Genomic DNA, 23,706 nt, shown 5'->3' with positions numbered 1-23,706 from the left:
CACATTTTAGATATTTTAAAACAGTCTAGTAATATTCATTAGCATTGCTTCCAGTGACATCTGTATTTGAAAAGTGAGTTGGAAATGTTTACCTAAATCAATCTAGCTGAGCATGGGTAGGAACTTCAGAATTGTTTATATACACATGCTATTCTCCAGTTGTAGCTACCTGTGTGAAGCGCTCTCATGCCAACTGAATGCATGAGTCGGCAGAAAAAGTTTACAGTTCCTGAAGTGAACAGTTCAAAAATGCAGATGGCCACTCCCATTTCATTTTTCTCAGCCCCACAATTATGCAACTATCTCCTCTTCTCAAACTATTTTCCTTAGCTTCCCAAGTTCCTCTCAAAACACTTCTTCTCTCACCTTGAACCATAAATTCAAGAGAAGAATTCTTCCTTGTTTTGGGTAATGAGCAGCCGCACACTAAAGCTTTATCAATTTCCTCAATATCCCCTCTTGGAATTGCTGAAGTATCACTTCACAATCAAAACCAACAAGTACATACACATACAGCCTCTTGTTTTAACATATGCCTCACCCTGCCCTGCTTGGAAGGATGGTAGCAGCCTTTGTAGATAACGACCCTTTCTCATGTGACTAACGTGATACTGATTGCACATGACAAGCTGTCATACTTGATAACAAGTCATGTGGAAAACGCGAGCAAGAGAAATCCCACTGCTGCAAGCGTACAAAAGAATTGTTTTGATAACTGATGCTGCAGAGTTAATGGTTTCCATCTCATCAACACCCTCAACTTTACAGCAGCAGATTCCAACAGTATAAAACAATTTACCGGTGCCAGAGCATTAAAAAAAAAACAAAAACTATCCCTCTGGCTCAGTGACTCTTCAGGGAGCAAACACCGCAAAGATCAACAGACTCTAGCTTCCTGCAATTCCATTCTCTTGATCCTCATCAATATAAAGAAACATGCCAGATTTCAGAGAACAGTTCAGTGCAATTCAAAGGTTCTTAAAAGAGAAGTACCCCTTTAAGTAGTTTTCAAAGCTGTTCAGAAGTAACCAGAAGAAAAAAAAGACTTCAGTATCAGCTTCTGGGGAAAGGGAATTATCCTATGATGATCAAGCGATATCCCATGGCCAACCTGGAAGCGGCAGCTGGAAGTAGGGGATCCATGTGGAGCCAAACTTACCTTTCTAAGGATAAAAGGACAGGTCAACTCAATGCAGGACTTTTATTGGCAAGTGGATCCTGTAGGGCCTTTCACTTCCCCACAGGCCAAAAGCACAAAGAACACAGTAATTTGTATCACAGCACTCCAGTTTGCACAAGTTAATCATGGGTATGTGATGAATGTGCGAGTTTTGTTAATAGATTTATGATCCATACGTGCATCTCAGTTTATGTATTATACACAGAGCGTAGAAGAGAATGAGACATGCCCAAGTGTCACATTCTCTCTACGATTAGACCAGATACTTTAACAAGCACTGGCTGGAATCACACATCAGAATGGAGAATTCAGAACAGACAATGGAAGCCTCAGTAAAGAACATCATCACTTTATGACTAAAAAGTCAAAGCAGGGCAGGGTGGATATTTAAAAAACAAAAAAAACAATGATTTAAAAAAATCTGATTTTATTTAAATTGGATTTTTTTGATAAAATGCTTTTTGAGGAAAAAACTATCGAAAGATAGCTTTAATTAAGATATCTTTGAGCTATAATGTATCATCGTGGAATAGAAATTATAAATTCCAATTCTATAGTATGAGAATATATTTATGTAATGTTTAAGAAAAGTTTTGTAAATGAGTTCCAATAGTTCATAGATTAGGAGACTGTTTAAAGGCTGCCTTCTGGTTGCTGTAGAAGATGTCAGCATGGACATGTCTGAAACAGAACTAGGCATATCAGCTTCCTTCTTCAAGATCAGTAGGCTAAAGTTGATGTAACTGCTGCTTTTTAAGCCAAAACAACAGCAACCACACAGTCAGCACTTCCTAAATAACGTGCGGATGGCTCTATACGCCATAAAATACAAAATATGTCAAGCTAAGTGTTATATTAAATGTTTCCCCTAGAAAGATCTGAGAATACTACGAGCAACTTTATAGTTACTGAGACTAAGATTAAGTGATAGCCAACATACATCAACAAAATGATAGAATCCTCGCATTCTCTAAAGCAGCGGTGCTCAGCCACAAACAGCTGAAGATTCAAAGTGGTCACATGGAGCTTCAGAGTAAGATAAAATCAGACCCTGATGCTGTACTGCAGCATGGGTGACAAGATATTGTATCATACTGTCATATCATTCCCCGTATCACTTCTTTCTGAGTGGAAGTTCTCACTCCTTACCATTGGGGAATCCCAAACAACTCCTTTTCATTTGCATTTAGTGGCTCTCATAGCACACAATATAATCATCATAATGATCAAGCATATGGAATGCCAGACACTTGTGCATGAGCTGCCTGTTAAGCAACAAGAAACTGAAAACTGCTACAAACACAGAAGGCAGTAAAGGAGACACTAAGAGTGAGATAAGAAGAGGATGGAGAGGAGAGATGAAGGTAGGGTGAGGTTATGTAGGACCTTAAAAGTGAGAAAATGGAGCTTGAATTATATGTAAGAGACTGATGACAAGCAATGGGATTCCAAACAGGTAAAAAGGAAAATAACATGGGCAGAGCCAGAGAGGAAGTTGACTTTGGCAGTGGCATATGAACAAATAGGAAGGTGGGGATATGGAGAGAAAAGTGTGAATGGCAGCAAGAAAGTTTGGGTAATGATGGCAAGAGATTATCAGTGTTGTTCGTCTATTTGCTGAAGGAAATGAGGCAGGTTTAAAGTAATGGGGATGGAAAGAACAAATTTTGAAAGTATTCTCCTTGAACAACAAAGCGCGTATCTGAGACAACATCTCTCTGTAGTGTAAGCAAACTTGTCTATGTTCTCTAAATAGCAGACTTGTTAGCTAGTTATCTTTACTCCAAAGCTCTATGTTCTCCTAAGCTTTGGATGTCAGTTGACTACACAAACTTGTACTGACATTTTGCCCTTAATTCAGTTTCAGTATTGATCTTTAATTGAATGTTTATAGGATTCTCCATTTCCTCCCCATTTTTAAACAACTCAAAGTTATTTTCTGTTTGCATAAACTGATCTGAGTTACAGAAAAATACTGATTCATCTTGGAATCTTGTGTCTAGTAATGAAAATGTCTACTTCAAATAGTGGCTTTGTTCTTACCCAATGCACGTTTATTGAAACAAAATGTAGTTATCACAGATTAGGAAATAGTATAGTCACATCTCCTGCGATAGCCAAATAACCCATGCTTTCCCACAAAAAGCTTCATGAAACAGATAAATCTTAAGTGCAATAATGCATGGGTGTCTTGGTACTCAGGTGCCTGTCCCTTCACAGAGCAGGAGATGAAATTACAACAGAAATTACACTGACACCAAAGTACAAATATTGTTTATTAAAGACAAAAAAAATTAATTGTACAGATTGAAGTATGAATTTAGTGCCACAGAGATAGTCGCAATTTTCAAAAATACTTTGACACTACCCCCTCGATTTCTCTACTTTTCGCAAACCCTGACAGATAACCTCCGTAATTCTGATTCAGTACTTGTGTATTTCTATATGCTAGTTAAAAGGGAAAAAAGTTTTAAGGATTTCCCTTCCCTCATAACTTGATTTGAATATGTGCTAAAATATAAGAGCTAGTAGTGTCAGAGACATTAAAAATGGGGAATCCTGAATCAAGACAAAGATTTTAATAAAAATACAGGATGGCCAACTGCAGTCCATGCTCTCCATTCTCATGAATGCAGGTCAAACTGTATTAAGGATAGACAAATGTCAGACAATATTCAGAGAGTACTTGGAATCATCCATAATTGCAGATTTAAACAAGATTCAATTCCTTTGTTGTCACTTGATGCAGAGAAAGCATTTGATAGAGTGGAACTTTCTGTTTCAAGTCTAGTCCCAAAGGGACATTACTGGCCCCCAGCTCCTACATGGAGAACGGCTCTGTACACCAGCCCCAAGGCAGCTACACAAGATAAGGGGGTTAAATCTCCTGTTTGAATTACAGAGGGGACTACTGGGCAGGGATGTCCATTGTCTCCTTTACCTTTACCACTGGCCATGGAGCCTTCTGCACAGAGGATAAGGAACAATGACTACCACAGGAATAAAACTGACAGGAACACAATCAGAAAGTAGCTTTATATGCAGATGATGTAATATTTTTATCTAAACGAAGTATGTCCCTAAAATTAGTATGTGAACAAATCCATGACTTTGGGAAAGCATCTGGATTTAAAGTAAATTATGCTAAATCTGAAATGCTAATTATAAACTTGCCAGACTACAACAAGTCATTCTTCCAGAAGTCACTTGTGTGCAAATGGGTAACAAATTCTATAAAATACCTGATAATTCATCTCTCAAACAACCTAGAAGAGCTCTGATTTAAATGTCAAATCACTGCTTCAGAAAATAAAAAAAGATTTGGACTGGTGGGGAAAACATGCCATTTCTTGGTTGGAAAGAAAAGCCACAGTCAAAATAAACATTTTGCCAAGGATATCTTTCTTGTTTCAGAATCTTTCCCATCTAAATCATCCCAGACTAAAACCCTAGCAGGAACACACAGAGGATGTTGTTAGAATTTATACAGAATAAGGGTATGTCTTCGCTACCTGCCGATCCAGCGGGGAATCGATTTATAACATCTAGTCTAGACGCGATAAATCAACCCTCGAATGCTCTCCCACTGATTCCTGTTCTCCATCGCTGAGAGAGGCACAAGCAGAGTCAACGGGGGAGTGGCAGCAGTCGACTCACTGTGGTGAAGACACCACAGTACGTCGATCTAAGTACATCAACTTCAACTACGGTTTTGTAATTTAGATCTATTCCCTCCCCACACACACACACAGTGTAGACCAGGGCTAAGAAGGGATCAAGGGTGCAAACACTTTGTACAAACCTATTAAACAGAGTTGACTGACTAGCTGTTCAAAGTATTCTATGGTACTATCAAGCCAGCCAGCTCAAAATAGTGGGAGACTAGGGGGAGATTTAACCCAGCCAAAACACTGGGTCTTTATTCAACGAGAGAACTGTGGCTGTGCAAACATTGCTAGGCTACTGGATTAATAAAAAAAAAAAAAAAAAAATCACACCCTCCAGAAATTACTACACATTCATTAGCAAAGGATAATCTATAGGTTTGGGATAGAACTACAGATGAGAAGTTATTTTTCCTCACCAATGTCATACACTGCAAAAAAATCCAGATCTTAATGGAAATAATGAACCAGAGAGCTTTAAAGACTGGGAAAGCCATGGAATACAAATGGTTGGCCAGCTAATCAAGAAAGAAACTTTTCTTACTTATTTAGAGATCAAAACTAACTTAACTTGCCCACTCTCCCATCGTACCAGTGCTTTCAAATTAGGCATTGTTTCTCAGCTTTCTAGAAAAGCTGTTTATACAGAAAACTAATTTTAATAGAAGCAATGAAGTCTGGTCAATTAGGAAACAAAAATATTATAACTAATATCAATTTTTACAGACAACTTTCCACACAAAAAATGTCTATGCACGACATGCTGGGAAAAGGATCTGGATAGACAAATTACTCCAGAGGAATGGGTTTTGATCTGGAAAAGAGGACCAGCAACCTCAGTCTGTGGCACGAAAAAAGAAAACGACTAAGATACTGCCTTAATGATACCACATACCAGTCGGTAAAAAAAAAAAATATACTGTATACAGATTGAATGGGGATAAACATTGGAGAAACTGTGGTAAAAGAGGAGATTGTGTATATACTGTGCATATGTCCAGTCATTAGAGAGTACTGGGATACAATTCATAACCAAATACCACAGGTTGTGGGATATCTCTTACTAAACGATCCTTTGTTAATCTTCCTGTGGCTTTCTAATGGGGAAATGGTCACACAAAAAGAAATCAATCAATCTCATCTGCTAATAGCTGCTATACTACTGGTATGATAGCCGCTCACTGGAAAAAGAAGAAAGTCCAACCCTGCAGGAATAGTTCAAAACAACATGAGAGAGTGTTATTATGGAAAAATTAATGAACTAATTATATATCCAGCAAAAGAAACAGAATACATATTTAAACATTTGGTTACCATTTACTGGGGGAGAAAAAAAAAATGAGACAAAGCACATTCACCTGTAAGAAACTCCAGCATGTATCCAATTTTTTGGAATATTAACATTTGATATTTCTAGTCTGCTAAATATGTGTAATCAGAGATTTCACTTAAAAAAATCAACCTGTCAAAAATGATGTAATGATGCTCACTTTAATATGGCAATACCTGTCAAATCTGATGACTGCAGTTCTGCATAATATCTCTTTAAACAAATGCTCACTATTGTAATGGTTACTGTTTTGTTTCTGATATTTACATGGCAAGGATCTGTAAACTTGTTAATACTTCCTAAATAAATAACTAGTAAAAAAAAAAGACAACCCAACACATATAATCATAAAATTAACATGTATAAATATATTGTTTGTTGAACATCTGGCACTAAAGAATAAGGGAAGACATGGTAATTGGCCTAAGCTATTTACAATCTACCTTAGAGGAGTACACTCTTCAAGCACTGCTTATTTCCCCTGTTCCTTCCTCTTCCCTGGATGGTGGATTAACAGTGAAAGTCTTCACGGAAGAATTATTTTAAAAAAGAAGGGATCTGAAGGCAGAGAAGGGAGCCCTTTAATAAACAAGTGGGGAGAATGGTCCAAATACTAGTACTAGAGGTAAATAGGCTCCCTGCATTATTTGCTTTAAATTCTGTTTTCTTGCTGTACAGTTCAGAACAGTGCTACTTACCAGAAAAGAACTAAATACAACGTAAAACACATACTTCAGTTCCACAAAGATGTCAGATTGCTAACACTGGAAACTAAAATTATATCTACAAAACAAGAGAAATAGTCTATAGCAGTTGTGGCTTCCTTTAGACTGCCCCCACCTCCAGTATGCCTCAGAACTGCTCTGGAGGAACTGCTTCCATGATCCATGCAGTGCTTGACTTCTCTAGCCTGGTCTACACTAGCATTTTGTTGGAAGTATCCCACCACCGTACTACCACTGACTGCAGCTACAGTGGAAGCACTAATATAAACAGGGCACAAGTGTGTAAACCAGTGTTGTCTAAACCTACTGCAAGCAAGGCTAGAACTCAGATAGTGATTTAAAAAAAAAAAAAAAAAAAAAAAAAGGTTGATACCTGTTTGACCCAGTCTCAGTGGCTAAAGCACAAGTGGGAGCTTGCCCAAAAAATGCAACTGCAGAGAAAGCCTCAGGAGTGGCAACAAGGATGAAATCAAGAATATATCTTCTGAGGAGCTACAGCGAGACCACCTATTTCTTTCATATACGACAAACGCCACTGTGATAATAAACTGTAGTCACTATGAACTCAGCTGAAATTAAACCAATTACCTAGATGTGAACTGTTTTATTTCTATCTCCAGGTCTTCATGTTATTTTAAAAGTGAACATATATAGTGAGATACACAAGTCTAGCTGCTGCTTTTTGCACTTTTTACATACGTGCAAGACAGAGTTCTCAATTCTACAGTTAATTGATAAAGCAACCACACAAGTAAATACAATGTTACCTGGAGTTGAAGGAGGATGTTGCTCTTGTGGCTTCTCCTGTGACAAGAGCCCCAGGTAGCTGAGAACAACATATTTTGTTTCATAGTGAAATCCTACAGGCACAGCAGTAGAGGACGCCATTGGATTGACTTGCAATGCTCCACAGGGTTAATGGTGCACGTAGTTTTTCTTCTGGCTAAGAGGGGAAGACTGAAAGAGAGAAGATTCATTATTTTTTGGTAAGGAAGAGCAGAAATCCATACTCCGTATTAATTATACCCCAGGATTCTGCTAAAGACTCTCCTAAGAGTTTCCATCTCAATACCCTATGGAGAATTTATAACTGCTGTTTCCATTTGCTTTAGGGTGAAGCTTTGCCTACTAATGCCTCAGTTCAAGACATTTCTTTCCTTTCTTTTCCATTCCAGTACCATACGAAAATATATGGCTGGATTAAAATGGAAAAGGGGATGGTGGGTGCTCTTTTACATGCCTCAGACTGGAGAAACTTTTGTTTATAAAGGAACACAGTTAACTGGAAAACTAGGCTTAAAAGAGTTTAAGACAAGTTTGTTTCTACATATGCATGAATTCGCCTGACATTTTTGTGGCTTTCTAATCACTTGCCTACAAAGTAGGAAATCACAAATTTTCTATTTTCATAAACATTTTTCTCTTCCCCTGTTGTGTGACAGACCAGCATAAACAGAGAAAACTGATTCTAGTGGAACTGCAAATCTGGGAACCTACAAAGTGCTGTTAAATGCAAGAAAACTAATAGAAAGATTTCTCTCTCTAATCTTTCATTTATAGTAATCATTGTTTATGCTTGTAACAGTAGATAAATTTTCATATTGTGGTTTAAGTCAATAGTATATCTCTAAAAACTTAAAACTGTGTAGTTCGCTACTGCTTAGTTAGGGCCTTTACACAGGGTTTGGGAAGTTTACTTACCAGTAACTGTTAAGATAGTTTCACTTTGCTGTCTTGTCTCACACATTAGTTAGAGAGAAACTGACAGAACCTTGGCCTGTTTCACTGCAGCCTGTAGTGCAGCCATGAAGTTCACTGGACTTGTGAATTTCATGTTGCAGCTGCTCCATAATGTTCCCTTTAAATACAATATCAGGAAACTGTTGGGGACTAAGGGTGGAGAGAGAGAGAGCTCTCCTCTCCCCAATCTTTTGTTGTTTCTGCTGCTTCTCATAAGATTCCAGCATTGCTGCTACTCACACCTTATTGCACAATTAAGTTGACATGGTCATCTCTCATTCACTTTAGTGTTCAAACAGCAGCATGGTTAACAGAGGAAAGGAATTCCACACCCTTTACAGGTGTCTCCCCCTGCAGGTGGGAAGGTACCTCCCTGACTAGTAGCAGATTGAGACTGAATTTCTCAGCCAGGCACTGTCCCTCGATGAGACAGAGATCCAAATATCTTCAATATAAACATCTGGCTGATCGACTTTTCCATTCCTACTACTTTTATGTATTTCACTTTATAAATGCTCAAATGAGAGAAAAAATGAAAAAATGTAAGGTCAAGAGAGCTAAAGTATGACAGCTGAAAAAGGGTAGCAACAAAAAAATTACCAGATCTCAGATGGAAATCACAGAAAAGAAAAGATGTTCAAGGCAGATTTTCAAAAGATTTAGACTATTAGTGTCTATTTATTTATTTAAGTAAAATGAAGTGTGGATAACTATTTCCAATGGGAATCTAGTCAAGCAGCACAAGGAAGCCCACCACAATGGTCAGGGAATTCACGATCAATTTTAAAGTTGAAAAGCTCTCAATTGCTTCAAATGGTTAATTCCAAACTATAAGTAGTGCATGTTTTGCTGCTAATGATGAAGCGGACAGTACACTCCAAAGATGATGGAGGCTACAGAAATAGCTATTTGACGGGTTCTGAATAGTTCTATCACTGTCAGGATTAGTGCGACAATTACTTTTAGCTAAAATTTAATGGTACAATGGTTAGATTTATAGTAATGAAATCTTGTGAAAAACAGAGCACTATTTTAGGAGCCTTTTAGGCCATTCCTAGTGTTCAAATTTCAGAATGCCTTGTGATCAGTACAGACAATGCATTACAGGGCCATAAGTACAGTCAGTCCAGCAAACGATGTCTTTAAAAGAAAGAAAAAAAAGTCTTCCTTTGTGTCCAAATGAGACATTAGAAGTAAGTTCTAAACCTCCTCATTATTGCAAAGGCATGCAAACTGCTTGCTGGTGCAACCAAATTGTGGAAGATAAGCAAAAATAAAAGCTATATGGCTATAGAGCTGTTTTGAGGTGCTATGGAAAGGATAATAAAAACTTAACAATAAAAGGTGCAAAAGGAAGAGACTCAGTGGGGAAGCAGTTAAATCATTCTTTTTTATCTTTAATACTTTCAAACTCATTTAGTATTAAAAGCAGCGTGGAGATCACTTTCACTTAGACCAGGGGTCGGCAACCTTTCAGAAGTGGTGTGCCAAGTCCTCATTTATTCACCTCAATTTAAGTGCCAGTAATACATATTAATGTTTTTAGATGGTCTCTTTCTATAAATATATAATATATTACTTATCTATTGTTGTATGTAAAGTAAATAAGATTTTTAAAATGTTTAAGAAGCTTCATTTAAAATTAAACTAACACGCAGATCCCCCGGACCAGCAGCCAGGACACAGGCAGTGTGAGTGCCACTGAAAATCAGCATGCATGCCATAGGTTGCCTATCCCTGATTTAGACTATACTCTGAATAGCCCTGCCTCCTCTTGTTTATTTCAGAATGCCTGGAATATTCCCCATGGTTGACTCCTCTGCTGCAGAAATGACTGCAGCTGCACTTCATACACAAGACTAATGGTGAGATACTTTCAAGTCAACACTGGCATCTCTAGCCTCACATTAATAATCTTACATTCATATAGCACCTTTCACCCTCGAGTGCTTTATAGACAACACTGTAAATAATGCTACACCCAGCACTAACAGTTTCTGGGGTGGAACAGCAGCTGTTACACAACACACAACTACAGTACTACACATTACGTGAAGAAAAGCACCACAGCTAATTAAAACTTCAAAGGAAATTTAGATAGGCAGATCATACTTTCATGAGATGGGTTAAACCTTACTTATGGTTTGAGTTAAAACTGCACTGAAATTGATGTGAAAGACGCCACTCTTTATTATGCATTTCCCAACACATTATGGAGCTTTTGTTCAATATTGTTTCACAGAACACCCCAGGTTCCCACCATTTCCTGCAGCACTTTCATGGTTCCTTGGAGATCTTTGGTTTGCAAACTGAACTGTGCAGAATTGTGATTGTCTTACACAAGCTGAAAGAATTTCAAATTATATCTGGAGGAATCCAAGCACTGTACTATATATCATCTAAGAACAATTTTTAACAGAGGATGAGGCACTATCCTGAGATGAGATATCTCAGCCAGCATAGAAGGGAAGGGAGTCCACCAATACACAAAGAATGGGACTCCATGGTGGTACAGGGATCCACATACAAGATTTAAGCCTAATTCAAGTACATGCGCAGCAACTCTGAAAAATCAGGTCATGGGTTGTTTGGAAAAGTGATTAAAAATGTTTCCCTGTGGAGAGGACGAAAGAAAGAACAAGCCACATGTAAAACATGCTGAGCGCTCCAACACTACAGTGATGGCAGCATAAGAACCTGTATGGAACAATGAGCAGTAAGAGTCTTCAGCTTTACTGAGAAAACATCAGTGACAAACTTCAGAGTCCAAAAGGTGGCATTTCAGAGTTACTGTTTTTTGCAGAAGAAGAGCCTACAATACAATAATATGATTACTCATTTTGATTATGGTGGTTTATAGTTAAGATTTTTTCCATTTATGAAGTGAAATAGAAAATACCGATTCTCATACTGCAGGCTTCACAGAAGAGGCCAATTTTTAGAGTAAATTAAAAGACGAGAAGTGACAATGCAAACCAGAGGAGGGACAACATTCCATGTCTCTGGGCAGAATGAAAAATGAGCAGATACACTTATAAGAGAAGCAGACAAAATGTTTATCAAGGTTGGCATCATTTCTGGAGCACAGAAAACAGTGTTCAATGTAAGAGACGAGGTCATATAAGCAGACAATAGTGTTATGAAGTGCCTTAAAAGAAAGGGGAAAAAAATTAAATGGATGCAATGGATTTAACACAAGAACAAGAGACTGATTACTCCTTATCAAAACAAAATGCAAGGGCTCAAATTCATTATTGTGAATGGTTAGCAATACCGTTACTTCACAAAACCCAATTAAACCCATTAAAATCTCTACATCTATTCAAGTTTGTGACCCATAGTCCTCTCTCCCCACCCCGCATCAAGAAAAACCTCCATTATCTCTTTGACATGGGCTCAGCCAATCAACTGACCTGGCAACTGGTGTGGTCAGCCAGACTGACATTTCCTCATCCAGTCTGGCATCCTAAACCTAGAAGGGTCACACATCAATTAAGTGGCAATACACAAGCTACCAATGAATACAATGTTTATAATCCTCTGGTGAAGGGGCTTTGCTGTTTTAACCCTCGCCCATTAGATGGGATTTCAGTGCACATTCAGCTTTCCATTTGCCTTACTAAACTTACAGTCAATATGCAGCTACATTGAACTACTGCATTCAAGTACACTCTGCCAGACGTCACCAAGATTTTCTGCATATCCATTTATCTGTTATAGCTCAGAGATCCACTTTATGCATTTATAGCTACACTAACAGAATATTAAAGGTTTTTATTGCCAGGTTTATAAAGGATAATGGAAGACAACTATGCTTACAGCAGTCTATTTAACACTCTAGAAATAAACACAACCTCAAGTGTAGCAGCCCTGTTACGGCTTGTGTTCACTGCATAATTAACTGAAGTTATAACTCAAGTGTTGCCTCTAAAGTTGCTGTCCCACCAGGGGATCTAGTTTATGGCTTGAGTAAGCACAGTTTGTCAGCTGCTAACACAATCACTCTGGGCTCTTCAAGTATTTCCTCTGCAGCGTGGCCACTCCACCTCAAGCTAGGCTAACGTGAGTGATCACTACAGTGATGACACAGCCTTAAAATTAAAATGATTTTTAAAGTAGCACACTTTTGAAATATTCCACCATTTTGAGCCTCTCTCCAACATAATACTTTAAAATAGTTATGCGTATCAGTTCAGCCAGTTCATCCATTACACTTTATATCGCATCTTAATCTAAGATGTTGTATTTACATTGCACTTTTTATTAAAAAACAACAGATCCCAAGGAGCTGCACTGGTCATAAACATATGAAGATCATTCCTCATACCAGCACAACAATAAAGTCAGTGAAATGTTCTACAAGTTCAGAGAAGCATTGCAAGACGATTTTGAACTGAAACTATAAGAGTGGACTAGTGTAGCAGTTCTCAAACTGGGGCCTGAGTACTCTAGGCATCCGCAAGTCATGTCCGGGGCCACCGGCCTCACTGATCAACTCCTCCTCCTTCCCCGTCCAAGTGCCTCTTGCACACTGTGAGGGAAGGGGTAGAAAGAGGCAGGGAAGAGGAGAGGCAGCGGTGCAGGAAGAGGTGGGGTAGGGCTTAGGGGAAGGGGTGGAGTGGGGGCAGAGCAAGGGTTGAGCATCCCCAGGGAAAATAAAAAGCCAGCTTGGGGATCTGCTACAAATTTTAAATCGAAATAGGGGTCCTCAGGTTGCTAAAGTTTGAGAACCGCTGGACTAGTGGATTGATTTAAATCAAGGTATTAAAATCATTATTTAAATCACCAGGTGGAAAACATTGATTTTAATAATCAATTTTAATCAACTTTTCCATTTATATGTCAGTTATTTTCTAAAACTGTGATCCCCAAATTTTTTACCTCATGACCCCGCTTACCACTGTCCGCACCCCTCCCCAAGCCAGGAGTGGGGCTACAGATCAGGGGAGTGCAGGGGACATTGACGGGGTAAAGGGGCCAATGCTGGGGACAGGAGAGGAACCTTGGACGGAGCTGGCAGCCCGGGCCCCTAGGCGTGGGACTGGGGCCAGGAACAGAGCTGGGTGGTGATCCCTCCTGACATGGGGGGTGGACTAGGCCACAGTCACACATGCCCAAACATTTCCCTATGCCCCACTAGGGGAGAAACACCCCACAGTTTGGGGAACCTCCATTCTAAAGGTGCATTCTCACTGGTGGTTGTAACTCTGATGCATCTTTTTGCTACTTTGATGGGTACATTATAACTACATATATTGGTTTAAGAAATTATATAGCTTAACATTTTCAGATTCTTATTAATTGTACATTTTTAGTATGTTAGGAAATGGTTAATGATGTATTGCTTATTTACTACATAATTAGCTTTTTGCTCACGATTTGTGTCAAGCTGCATTCGGGTCATAGCTGGAATTTAAATGCACAAAACAGCATATAAATTTATTTTTATTAACAAAACAACCTTATATGTTTTGGATACCTAAACTTCTCTTATCAGAACATGTTTCACATTTACAACTAAATAATAAGTTTAAGTATTAACATTTTATATTAAATTCAGATTTCATTTTCAACAGGTTTATTTTTAAAAAGAAAAAAATGTAATTTAAACAACAAAATCAAGAAATCCAATTTAATTTAAATTTTTATATTAAAAAAATCACTACCTTTTTCCACTCTGGTTTAACCTGGCAGAATTGGTCTCTGAGAATGTCTCCTTCATCTTCTAGAATTCTCCATATCACCTGCTTTTGCAGGAGTTGGGAAATAACCACACACATCTTGAGGTATTGCTACCCTGGTCACATCTATACTATGTGTGCCACAGCCACATAGCTAAGGCGCCATAGCTCCGTTGCTGTCTCCCATAGTGCAGATGCAGACTACGGCAACGGAAAGGGTTTTTCACGCTGTAGGAACTCCACCTCCTCAAGCAATGGTACCCTAGGTTGACAGAAGCATTTTTCTATTGACTTAGCTGCATCCATACCAGAGGTTCAGTTGGTGGAGCTATGGCACTCATGTGGATTTTTCACACCCTTTAGCACTGTAGTTATGTTGACCTACATTTTAGGTGCAGATGCAGACCAGGCCTAAGTGACATTAACTGGTTTTAGTAAATGGTCAAAAATTCATCAGAATTTAAACGTTTCAGTTCCTACTGGAAATGAATCAATATTTCATCTATTACTATTTCTCAAGTTGTTATGTAGTGGTATTGTAAGTCATGTTGGTCCCAGGACAGGTAGGTGAGGTAATATCTTTCATTGGAGCAGCTTCTGTTGGTGAAGAGAGACAAGCTTTGGAGCTACAGAGCTCTTCTTCAAAGCTCAGTGTAGCTGGAAATCTTCTCTTTCACCAATGAAGCTGGTCCAATAAAAGATATTACCTCACCCACCTTGTCTCTGTTTCTCAAGTGACACTTAATAGATGGAGGTACTTGAAAAACAACTCTGTGGTGGTCATTTATTTGGGGTGTGGTTTTAGTTAACCTCAGAATGCTCATTTAGTTACATTCTCCCATAAACAAATGGTTTGATTTTTTTTAAAAGAACAATTAAATGACTTAATGAAGAGGTTTTCAACCTTTTGCAAACTTTAACCTTAAACCATGATGTTGATAAATCATTAAAACCCCAATTTCCATTAACTTAAGTATTACAGTTTTCATTCATTTTTAGTAGTTTGCAATGCCATTTAATTTCATGTTGCATAAATTAAAAATAGTTAAAATATAAGTTAACCAACTGGTATATTAGTTTAAAAACAAACATACATTCACACACATATAGTCCATGGGATAGCTGCGAAGTCCTTTCAGGATGCACAGATACCCCAGTGATGAGTGAGATATGAATATCTCTAAAGATAGATAAATGGCAAGAGGCGAATCACAGCAGTAAGTCAGTCGGTAAGGTAGGAATGAACAGAAATCATATGCCTATATGCTGTATCAGCACACGCACTCCAATGCAGGCACATATACCTGTGCAGCCAATAGTCACATCCTTCGGCCACGTGATCTATATGCTACCCAATCATTTGCCATTCAGATCCTCCACACTATTCCTTGTGCTTACATATTAAACTTCTCTCCCAAATTATCCATTAAAGACAGTTAGATATTTGATATTTCAATACTCAAAGCTCATTCACTTGCAAAAAAACCAAGCACATCTTTCCAATTTATTTCAATATTAACATTTGATTGACACACCTGGTCTGTTAGATGTGTGTACAGAGATTTCACTCAATTTAGTAAGATCACTAGAAATGACATATTATGGGTGTTGTAACAATGCTCACTCTGTAATCTGGTAACCCTGTTAAAGAGAAAGAGTGGATGTCTATATTCCTATAGAACAATGAGGAGTCCGGTGGCACCTGAAAGACCAACAGATTTATTTGGACATACACTTTCACTGGTAAAAACCCCACTTCTTCAGATGCATTGTACACTTCTTCTGTACAACCTTATGTGTCTTTGAATAAAGCTCACTGAGGGAACCACTGCATTGTTTCCAATAATTACAGAGCAAGGATTCCTTAACTTGTTAAAACTTGCTAAATAAATAGTTAAAGACAACTGGCCCTTACAGGGCTTTGGCACGTGACGTCCCCCTCCAAGCACCTGGCACAGGCTGATACGCAGCGAGGGCTGCAGACGAGCTGGACCCCGGGCCCGGCACGGCGTTTTCCCGTCTCCCGAAGGGAAGAATCAATCAGCCACGGGGACCCCGTGCAGGAGGGGCCGAGCCGGGGCTCAGGACCCGCTCTCGGAAGGGCAGAGCGCAGGGCTGGGGAGGTGCCAGTCTAGGGCAGCTGCAGCGCCAGTCCCTCACCGGCGGCACCAGCGCTGCGGGGCGGGCCGGGGGCGCGGGCGCCGGCCTCAGCGAGGAGCGCTCGGGCCAGCAGCCTTCGCCCCGGGGCCGCCGCTCAGTCAGCGCCCGGTGGGGGGGGGGGCGTCCTTCAGCCACCACATCCCAACCAGTCCCCCGCGCGCAGACACGCGGGTGGGCGAGGGTCGCACCGCAGGGCGCAGCCCCCTCCCCACCGAGAGGGGAGGCGGTAGCTGGACGGGTCAGGGGGGGGCAGTACTGACACTGCCCCCCCCCGGCTCGCGGCAGCTCGTCACCGCCCCTCCCCTCGCTCGTCCTCTCCCCCTGTGACAGTTCTCCAGGCACCGAGTCCGATCCCGGGGGCGCCGCGCGGAACCCCCGTCCCCCTGGCCACGAGCCGCACGCGCGCCGAGCAGGGGCGCGCGTAGAGTGCGGACCCCTTACCTGAGTCTCGCAAGGCGGCGGCAGCGGACGCGCGGCGCTGCCTCCAACCTGTGCGTGCGCGCGTTGCTCCCAGCTGCCCTAAATTACAGACGCCGCCATGATGGAGAGGGGGGAGCGAAAGGGCATCAGGTAACGTTAGCGCGTTCACGTCACGGGGGAACCGGAAGGACAGTTCGCGTCGTGTGATCTCCACTCGGCGGCTATAGCAAACACCCTTCCTCGAGCCAATGGGTCACTTCCGCCTCGGTACCTGTCATGGCGGCGGTGAGGGGGGTTAGGTGTCAGTCAGCCTGGCTCACTGCCCCGATAGGACCGGGCTTCCCCCGCTCAGGGCGTGACACAGGCTCCCACGGGCAGACCCCGCCAACCCGAGCGCACGGCCCTGTGCCCGGATCCCACTGCCCCTACGGGACACGCCTGGGATCGTCCTGCCCCTGCGACTCTCTGGCCCCACTGCCCTGGATGGGGATGGGCTTGTCCTGGCCCCGTGGCCCCATTGCCCCCAGTCCTCCTGGCCCTCTCACCCAACTGTCCCTCATGGAGCTGGGCTGGGGGCATCTGTCCCTGCGTCCTCCTGTCTCATTAATATTTCCAATATTTTAAATCTTTCTCTCAGCTGCAAAATCCAGGACAAAAAACACACTCCCTGCCCAACTTCACCTCACCAAACATGCTCTCCGACACAACTGAAATATATGCCCTTCTGCCCAAGAAAACTAAGTGTCCCTACTGATTGTGCCAAAAATCATCATCTAGCTGAGCAAGCAGCAAAGAATAGTGTGGCACCTTATAGACTAACAGACATTTTGGAGCATGAGTTTTCGTGAACGAATAATTCACCAAGGTGCAGCAAAAAGACCCTGTATTGCAACACAGGGTTACTTGCTATTATTTTTATTATTTGTTAAGCAGCAACTGCTTGGTCTATGTTGGCTAGAAAGGCACGGCTTCAAGAAGCAGCTTTCAATAACACTCCCAAATATAATATGCACTACAAATGCTTCGTGTGACCTGTAAACAGTCCACAAGCGGATTGCTTGGTGAAAACTGACACCATCCACAAACATCAAAGTATTTGTCAGCCCTACCCAACAAGCTTAGGCCTGGTCTACACTACAAACTTAGGTTGACATAAGCCACGTTAAGTCGATCTAGTAATATATGTGTCCATGCTACTGAGTCCCTTCCATTGACCTAAGTAGCCTGTAAAGTCAACTTCTATACTCCACCTCCACAAGAGGCGTAGCACTTGATTTGACATCCATGGGTCAACATGGGGATAGTGTAGTAGACACTGTGTTGTGTAATTCAAGTGAATTCGCCTCTAGGAGGTGTCCCAGAGTGCTCCACTGTGACCGCTCTGGAGAGTACTTTCAACTCCACTTCATGTCAGCCAGGTATACAGGAAACAGACACATTGCTGTTAAAGCCCTGGGAACTTTTGAATGTTCATTTCCTGTTTGATCAGCATAGAGAGCTCTCCAGCACAACTGATCATGGAGACTCAAGGCTGCAAACACGCTCCAGCATAGAGTACACGGGAGGTGGTGGACCTTATTGCTGTCTGAGGAGAAAAGTCTGTGCAGGCAGAGCTCCAGTCCAGCAGAAGAAATGCTGACATTTATGCCAAGATTGTGCAGGGCATGGGGGAGAAGAGCTACACCAGGAACACACAGCAGTGCCTTGTGAAAATAAAGGAGGGTACCAGAAGACAAAGAAGGTGAACAGTTGTTCTGGTTCTGCCTAACAGACATGCCACTTTAATGATGAGCTGCATGCGATTCTCAGCGGCAACTGCACAACTACCCCAAAATGCTCAGTGGATATATATATTACCTCAAGCAACAACGAGGAGGACACTGTTGACAAGGAAGAGGAGGAAAATGTAAGGTAGGCAAGCAGAGGATCCATTCTCTCCGACAGGCAAGTCAGGGCCATCCAGAGGATTCAAGGGGCCTGGGGCAAAGCAATTTTTGGGGGCCCCTTCCATAAAAAAAAGTTGCAATACTATAGAATACTATATTCTCTTGGGGGCCCCTGCAGGGCCTGGGGCAAATTGCCCCACTTGCGCCACCCCCTCCACTACCCCTGGGTGGCCTTGCTGCCAAGAACTGTTTTTAACCCTGGAGATCATCCCTTCACAGGACCAATTGACGGCATCGCATGATGCCAGGGAAGGTACCTCTTGTGAGTACACATTTGCAATCAAACTGTAGGGGTTACTTGCTATTATTTTTCATGTTTAATCTGAACAAAAATGTAGATGTAGTGGTATCAGTGGCCATTCCAGCTATGAAGAGGGTGCTCTCTGAACAAGACTATTTATGTGCATGGGGATGGCGCGGGAATCTTCCATGGAGATCTCTAGGAAGTTTTCATGGAGGTACTCTACAATCCTTTGCAGAAGGTTTCTGGGAAGGGCTGCCTTATTTTGTCCACCACAGTAGGACACTTTCCTGTGCCACTCCAGTATTAACTCTACTGGCATAATTGCAGCACACAGCATTCCAGCATAAGCACCAGGTTTGTACCCAGATGCTTGCAGCATCTGCTCCCTTGCCACCCCTGTTACCCTCAGGAGAATGATATCACATAGGGTCACCTAGGAGAAATGGGGGGAAGTTTTCAATGTTAGCCCTTAAACCGCAAACAATTCAACAAGTAATCCGCCCCTTGTTTGGTGAAATATGAGTCATGCAACCACGCTTTCCCAAACATGCTATCATTGGGAGGGATCACCATGTATTGCAAGCAGCATTGGAAAAAAAGTGAGGAGGGGCTTTCTGTTTGTATCCCTTCCCCCCTCCCCCCACCCCGCCCCAGTGCCATGCTGCTTTTGTAACAAACTATTTGGGGAGCTTTACACTGGTTCCTGTCCTCAAGCACCGCCCAGGTTGCTATGGGAAAGGGGGCTTTTCTCAAGTCCCATCCTGTGATCCCAAGGATGTCTTTACAAAAGCAACAGCACAAGACCTCTTGCCCATGCCTTGTGGCCTTACTCACCATGGCTGGAGCAGCAAACTGACTCTTGCAATAGCCAGCGGTTGTGATTACATTGTGGCTTTCAGTTAAGTGTATTGAGAGGTGGGTTTTTTAATTTAAAAAATCAAAACAAAACCTTACACCAGAAACAATGTATGCACTGTCAATGCTACCCTTGTGCTCTGCATTCTTTGCAGCTGAAACCTTGTCCGTTGGGTGCATCCTCTGCACTGGGACAGAGAGTTTCCCAGATTAGAAGGCAGAAACAGAAGACTTTGGAGGACATGTTAAATGAGTTAATGCACACCTCAGGGAGTGACAAGACGGAGCTCAGAGCACGAAGGATTACACTGTCCAAGGACATGGACAGGGAGGACAGGAGAGTATGCAGGGAACAAGAACGTGCAGATTACGAAGGAGCAGTCAGACATGTTGAGGCATCTGGTTGAAGTTTAAGAAAGGCAGTTGGATGCTAGAATCCCTCTGAAGCCTATGCTGAACCTGCTGCCATCATTGCCCCAGTTCTACATCCTCCTCTCCCAAATGTCCTATGAGGCGAGGGGGCAGAGGGAGGAGGGAGAGTTCTCTATTCCTTGCACTCAACACAAGAGGAGGGCACAAGGACCAGAAAGTGCCCATTCCCACACCTCTGATTGTTATTGTAATGCATCTGTAAGCAAGCTTTCCTTGTTTCTCCCCCCACAGTGTTATCAGCCCTTTTGCCCCAGGTTATCTGACTTTTCTTTGTTGTCTCTGTGTGTTTGTATGCATAATAAAACTTAACAGATTGAGGGAAAAAGGCTCTTTATTCATTCAACACAAGGTGGTTGGTGCGGGTGGAGTTTACAGGGGAGAAAATGCAATAGAGGGGACAGTTTGGTAAGAAAGAACATAAATAAGTGTGTCATTACTCTGGCTCATTGCTGAAACTGGCTTTCAAAGCCTCCTGGAGAGCAGAGCCCCTTGATTTGTTCTTCTTATGACTCTGGTGTCTGGTTGCTCAAAATTGGCTGCCAGGCGATCTGCCTCAACCCCCCCTCCAGCAGAAACTTTTCTCCCTTTGTTTCACAGATATTATGGAGCACAGAAGGTAGCAATAACACTGCAGATATCGCTTTCACTGAGGTCTAACCTAGTAAGCAAACAGTGCCAGCAACCTTTTATAAGGGGATAGCTGTGTTAGTCTGTATCCACAAAAACAACAAGGAGTCTGAAGAAGTGAGTTTTTTTGCCCACGAAAGCATATGCCCAAATAAATCTGTTAGTCTTTAAGGTGCCACCGGGCTCCTGGCAACCTTTTAAACGTCCAAAGGCACTTTCCACCATCATTCTGCACTTGCTCAGCCTATGGTTGAACCAGTCCTTACTGCTGTCCAGGCTGCCAACGTAAACCTTCATGGGCCATGGGAGCCCTGAAAACTTGGATCACAACAGATCCCACAGTAGATTTACCCACTCAAAACTGATGCCCCACTGGTCGGTAGCAGTTTAGCATTGCAAGCTTCAGCAGAGCTATCATCACTCCTTTCTCCACTGTCAGGGTTGCTCTAATTTTAGTACCGCTGTGCTTCAGGGCTGGGGAAAACTCTTCACGCAGTTCCTGGAAAGTGGCCTTACGCATTCAAAAGTTCTGCAGCCACTGCTCATCATCCCATAGCTGCATAACAATGTGGGCCCAACAGTCAAGGCTTGTTTCCTGGGCCCAGAAACAGTGCTCTACCATGTCAAGGTGATGTGTGACTGTCGCCAGCAACTGCAAATTGCTCTGCTCTGTGTCTTCCAGCAGGGCTGCTAGAGTGGCATCACATTGTTGCATGCAGCAGCTCCTGTATCGGCTGTGTAAATACTGCAAGATAAGGCGTGATGTGTTTGTAATGCTCACAACAACAGTGTACAACTGAGCGGGGTCCATGCTTATAGTGCTATGGCATCAGCGTGGGTAACCCAGGCTTATGAAAAAAGGCGCAAAAAAGGCTTGGTGTTGATTCCAGGGAGCGAGGGAGGTAAGTGCATCATGGGAGGCTAACACCATGTTCCCATAACCACTTGCGTCAAAGTTTTGGTCCCATAAGGCATTGCAAGACCAACCCAAAATTCCACTTGGCTACATGCACTGTGGGATAACTACCCACACTGCAGTGCTCCGTGTGTCGATGCAAGCCCTGTTAGTAAGGATGCACTCCACCAACACAATGAACATAGTGTGGACACACAAGATTGACTTGCTTAAATCAGAGGCTTGATGTCGACTTGCATAAAGTTGACTTAACTTTGTAGTGTAGACATGGCCTTAGCTTACTCAGCCTCAAATCACTTATGCGTCCCACAAAATCTTATACTGTGAAGATGCATTTTCCACATGGTGATGTTTTCATACAAAACAAGGACATTGTACAAAATAGGATTTTTTTTTTGACACGCAGTAGGAGAAATACCACAATATCACACTATGCCAGTTGAAAAAGTGGCAAGCCTATGTAAGACTCAAATTTGTTTTCATCCCTCACAGACTTGTAGATGCTTGTACACTAATTTTAGGCTTGATATCCTGTATAGGTTTCAGACACTAAAGGATGACATGATCTCCAACATTTAAATGTTCATATTTCAGCTGGTATCACATTTTTAGAGTTCAATAAATAGTTTGTAAACTGTGCCACTAGGTGGCAACATAATCTCTCTCTCTCTCACACAAATCTCAGTGGGACCTTGTGTGGGCTTGTGGTAAAGTCCTGGAGCTCACAGTGCTCAACTTCCCTGTCTCCAGCTGTGCAAAAGCAATTTACAGGCAGACTTGGAGCTGCTAGAGGCATTCCATGTGCACTGTCAGCACCAAATACTGAGTATAAAGTGGTTTGACTTTGAGTGAAATGTCACAGTTGTGAAGAGCTCTGTCCTTCCTTCAATCATTTATTTTATTAAAAAGTGGTGTTGCATGCTCATCAGCCATGTCACCTGGATGGACAAACAAAACAGCACCTCACACTGTGTTCTCAAACTCCCTAGGGACATGCAAAAGGTGCATGCTCTGACCCTACCTAGTGCCACTCATGAGGCCTCTCCAGAGATTTGTGAATTTGCAGGATTGAGCCAGATCTGGGAACTTCACTGCATGATGGCTGGTGGAAAGGATTAAAAAATATATATAATTATCTAGATAATAATTCCAGCAGGAAATTTGGTAATCCTGACAATTGTATACTTGGTGGTGATCTTTTTAGGAAATTCTGCAGAAAAAAATTACTTGAAATAATGATGACAGAAGCTTTTACAAAAGCGTAACTGTATGTCTGCGATCCAGTCCACATAGATACAGGTTATAGCTTACAGAATTTCTGGAGAGCTAAGAAAGAAGAAGATAATGGCAAGTCTGGGATCTTTTTTTAAAATTAAGTACAAGGAGAGAGTAAAGTATGGAAACTTTGTTTGGACAACCAACACTAAATATAATACTATTCTGATTCTTTGTGAAGTTACTTTAAACATGATCATGTTATAATGTCCAAGTTGTTTCCTACACTAGAAACTCCTGAACTTTAAAAAAAAGTCTGTGTATATTTTCTTCTGTATTTAATGATTTGACAACTTTCATAAAGATTAAAGATTAATTCAAATAGCTGCCATAATCGCTTGTACTATTATTTCATTAGATGAGTTAAGATAATTAGCTTGTGTCAGAACATTATTTGGTTTGAGGCACTGTAAATGTTCAGGAAACAGAGACAACCCAAAATGTAGGGAGAAGTATGCATGTGACAAATATTTATTATGTAACTGAATAGTGCTATTTTCCAGTAATTCT

The 23,706-nt window shown here is 41.6% G+C and overlaps 1 protein-coding gene and 1 long non-coding RNA gene across 7 annotated transcripts in view; one reads left to right on the top strand and one right to left on the bottom strand.

The window, feature by feature from the left end:
- Nucleotides 1-17,021, bottom strand: part of BCL2L13 (BCL2 like 13) — a 77,426-nt gene extending 60,405 nt beyond the window's left edge. For 2 of the 6 annotated variants that reach the window (XM_050920923.1, XM_050920930.1), the window contains exons 1-2: nucleotides 15,946-16,013; nucleotides 7,668-7,857 (exon numbers count right to left, since the gene is read on the bottom strand). In XM_050920923.1, coding sequence (XP_050776880.1) covers nucleotides 7,668-7,788 — 121 coding nt within the window. In that variant the 5' untranslated portion in view covers nucleotides 7,789-7,857; nucleotides 15,946-16,013. Of the gene's footprint in view, nucleotides 1-7,667; nucleotides 7,858-15,945; nucleotides 16,014-16,922 lie in introns of those variants that run through there. The other 4 variants (XM_050920895.1, XM_050920910.1, XM_050920889.1 and 1 more) reach the window with 3 other exon arrangements.
- LOC127033240 (uncharacterized) lies at nucleotides 16,956-20,315 on the top strand. Its single transcript, XR_007769035.1, has 3 exons — nucleotides 16,956-17,051; nucleotides 17,539-19,109; nucleotides 20,102-20,315. It is a non-coding gene; the product is annotated as an uncharacterized LOC127033240 (long non-coding RNA).
- Nucleotides 20,316-23,706: the final 3,391 nt, after the last annotated feature.

This window comes from Gopherus flavomarginatus, chromosome 1, assembly GCF_025201925.1.
Source record: "Gopherus flavomarginatus isolate rGopFla2 chromosome 1, rGopFla2.mat.asm, whole genome shotgun sequence".
Classification (NCBI taxonomy): domain Eukaryota; kingdom Metazoa; phylum Chordata; order Testudines; family Testudinidae; genus Gopherus; species Gopherus flavomarginatus.
Note: the sequence above shows the minus strand (reverse complement) of the source record. Positions and strands in the feature narration are given on the sequence as shown.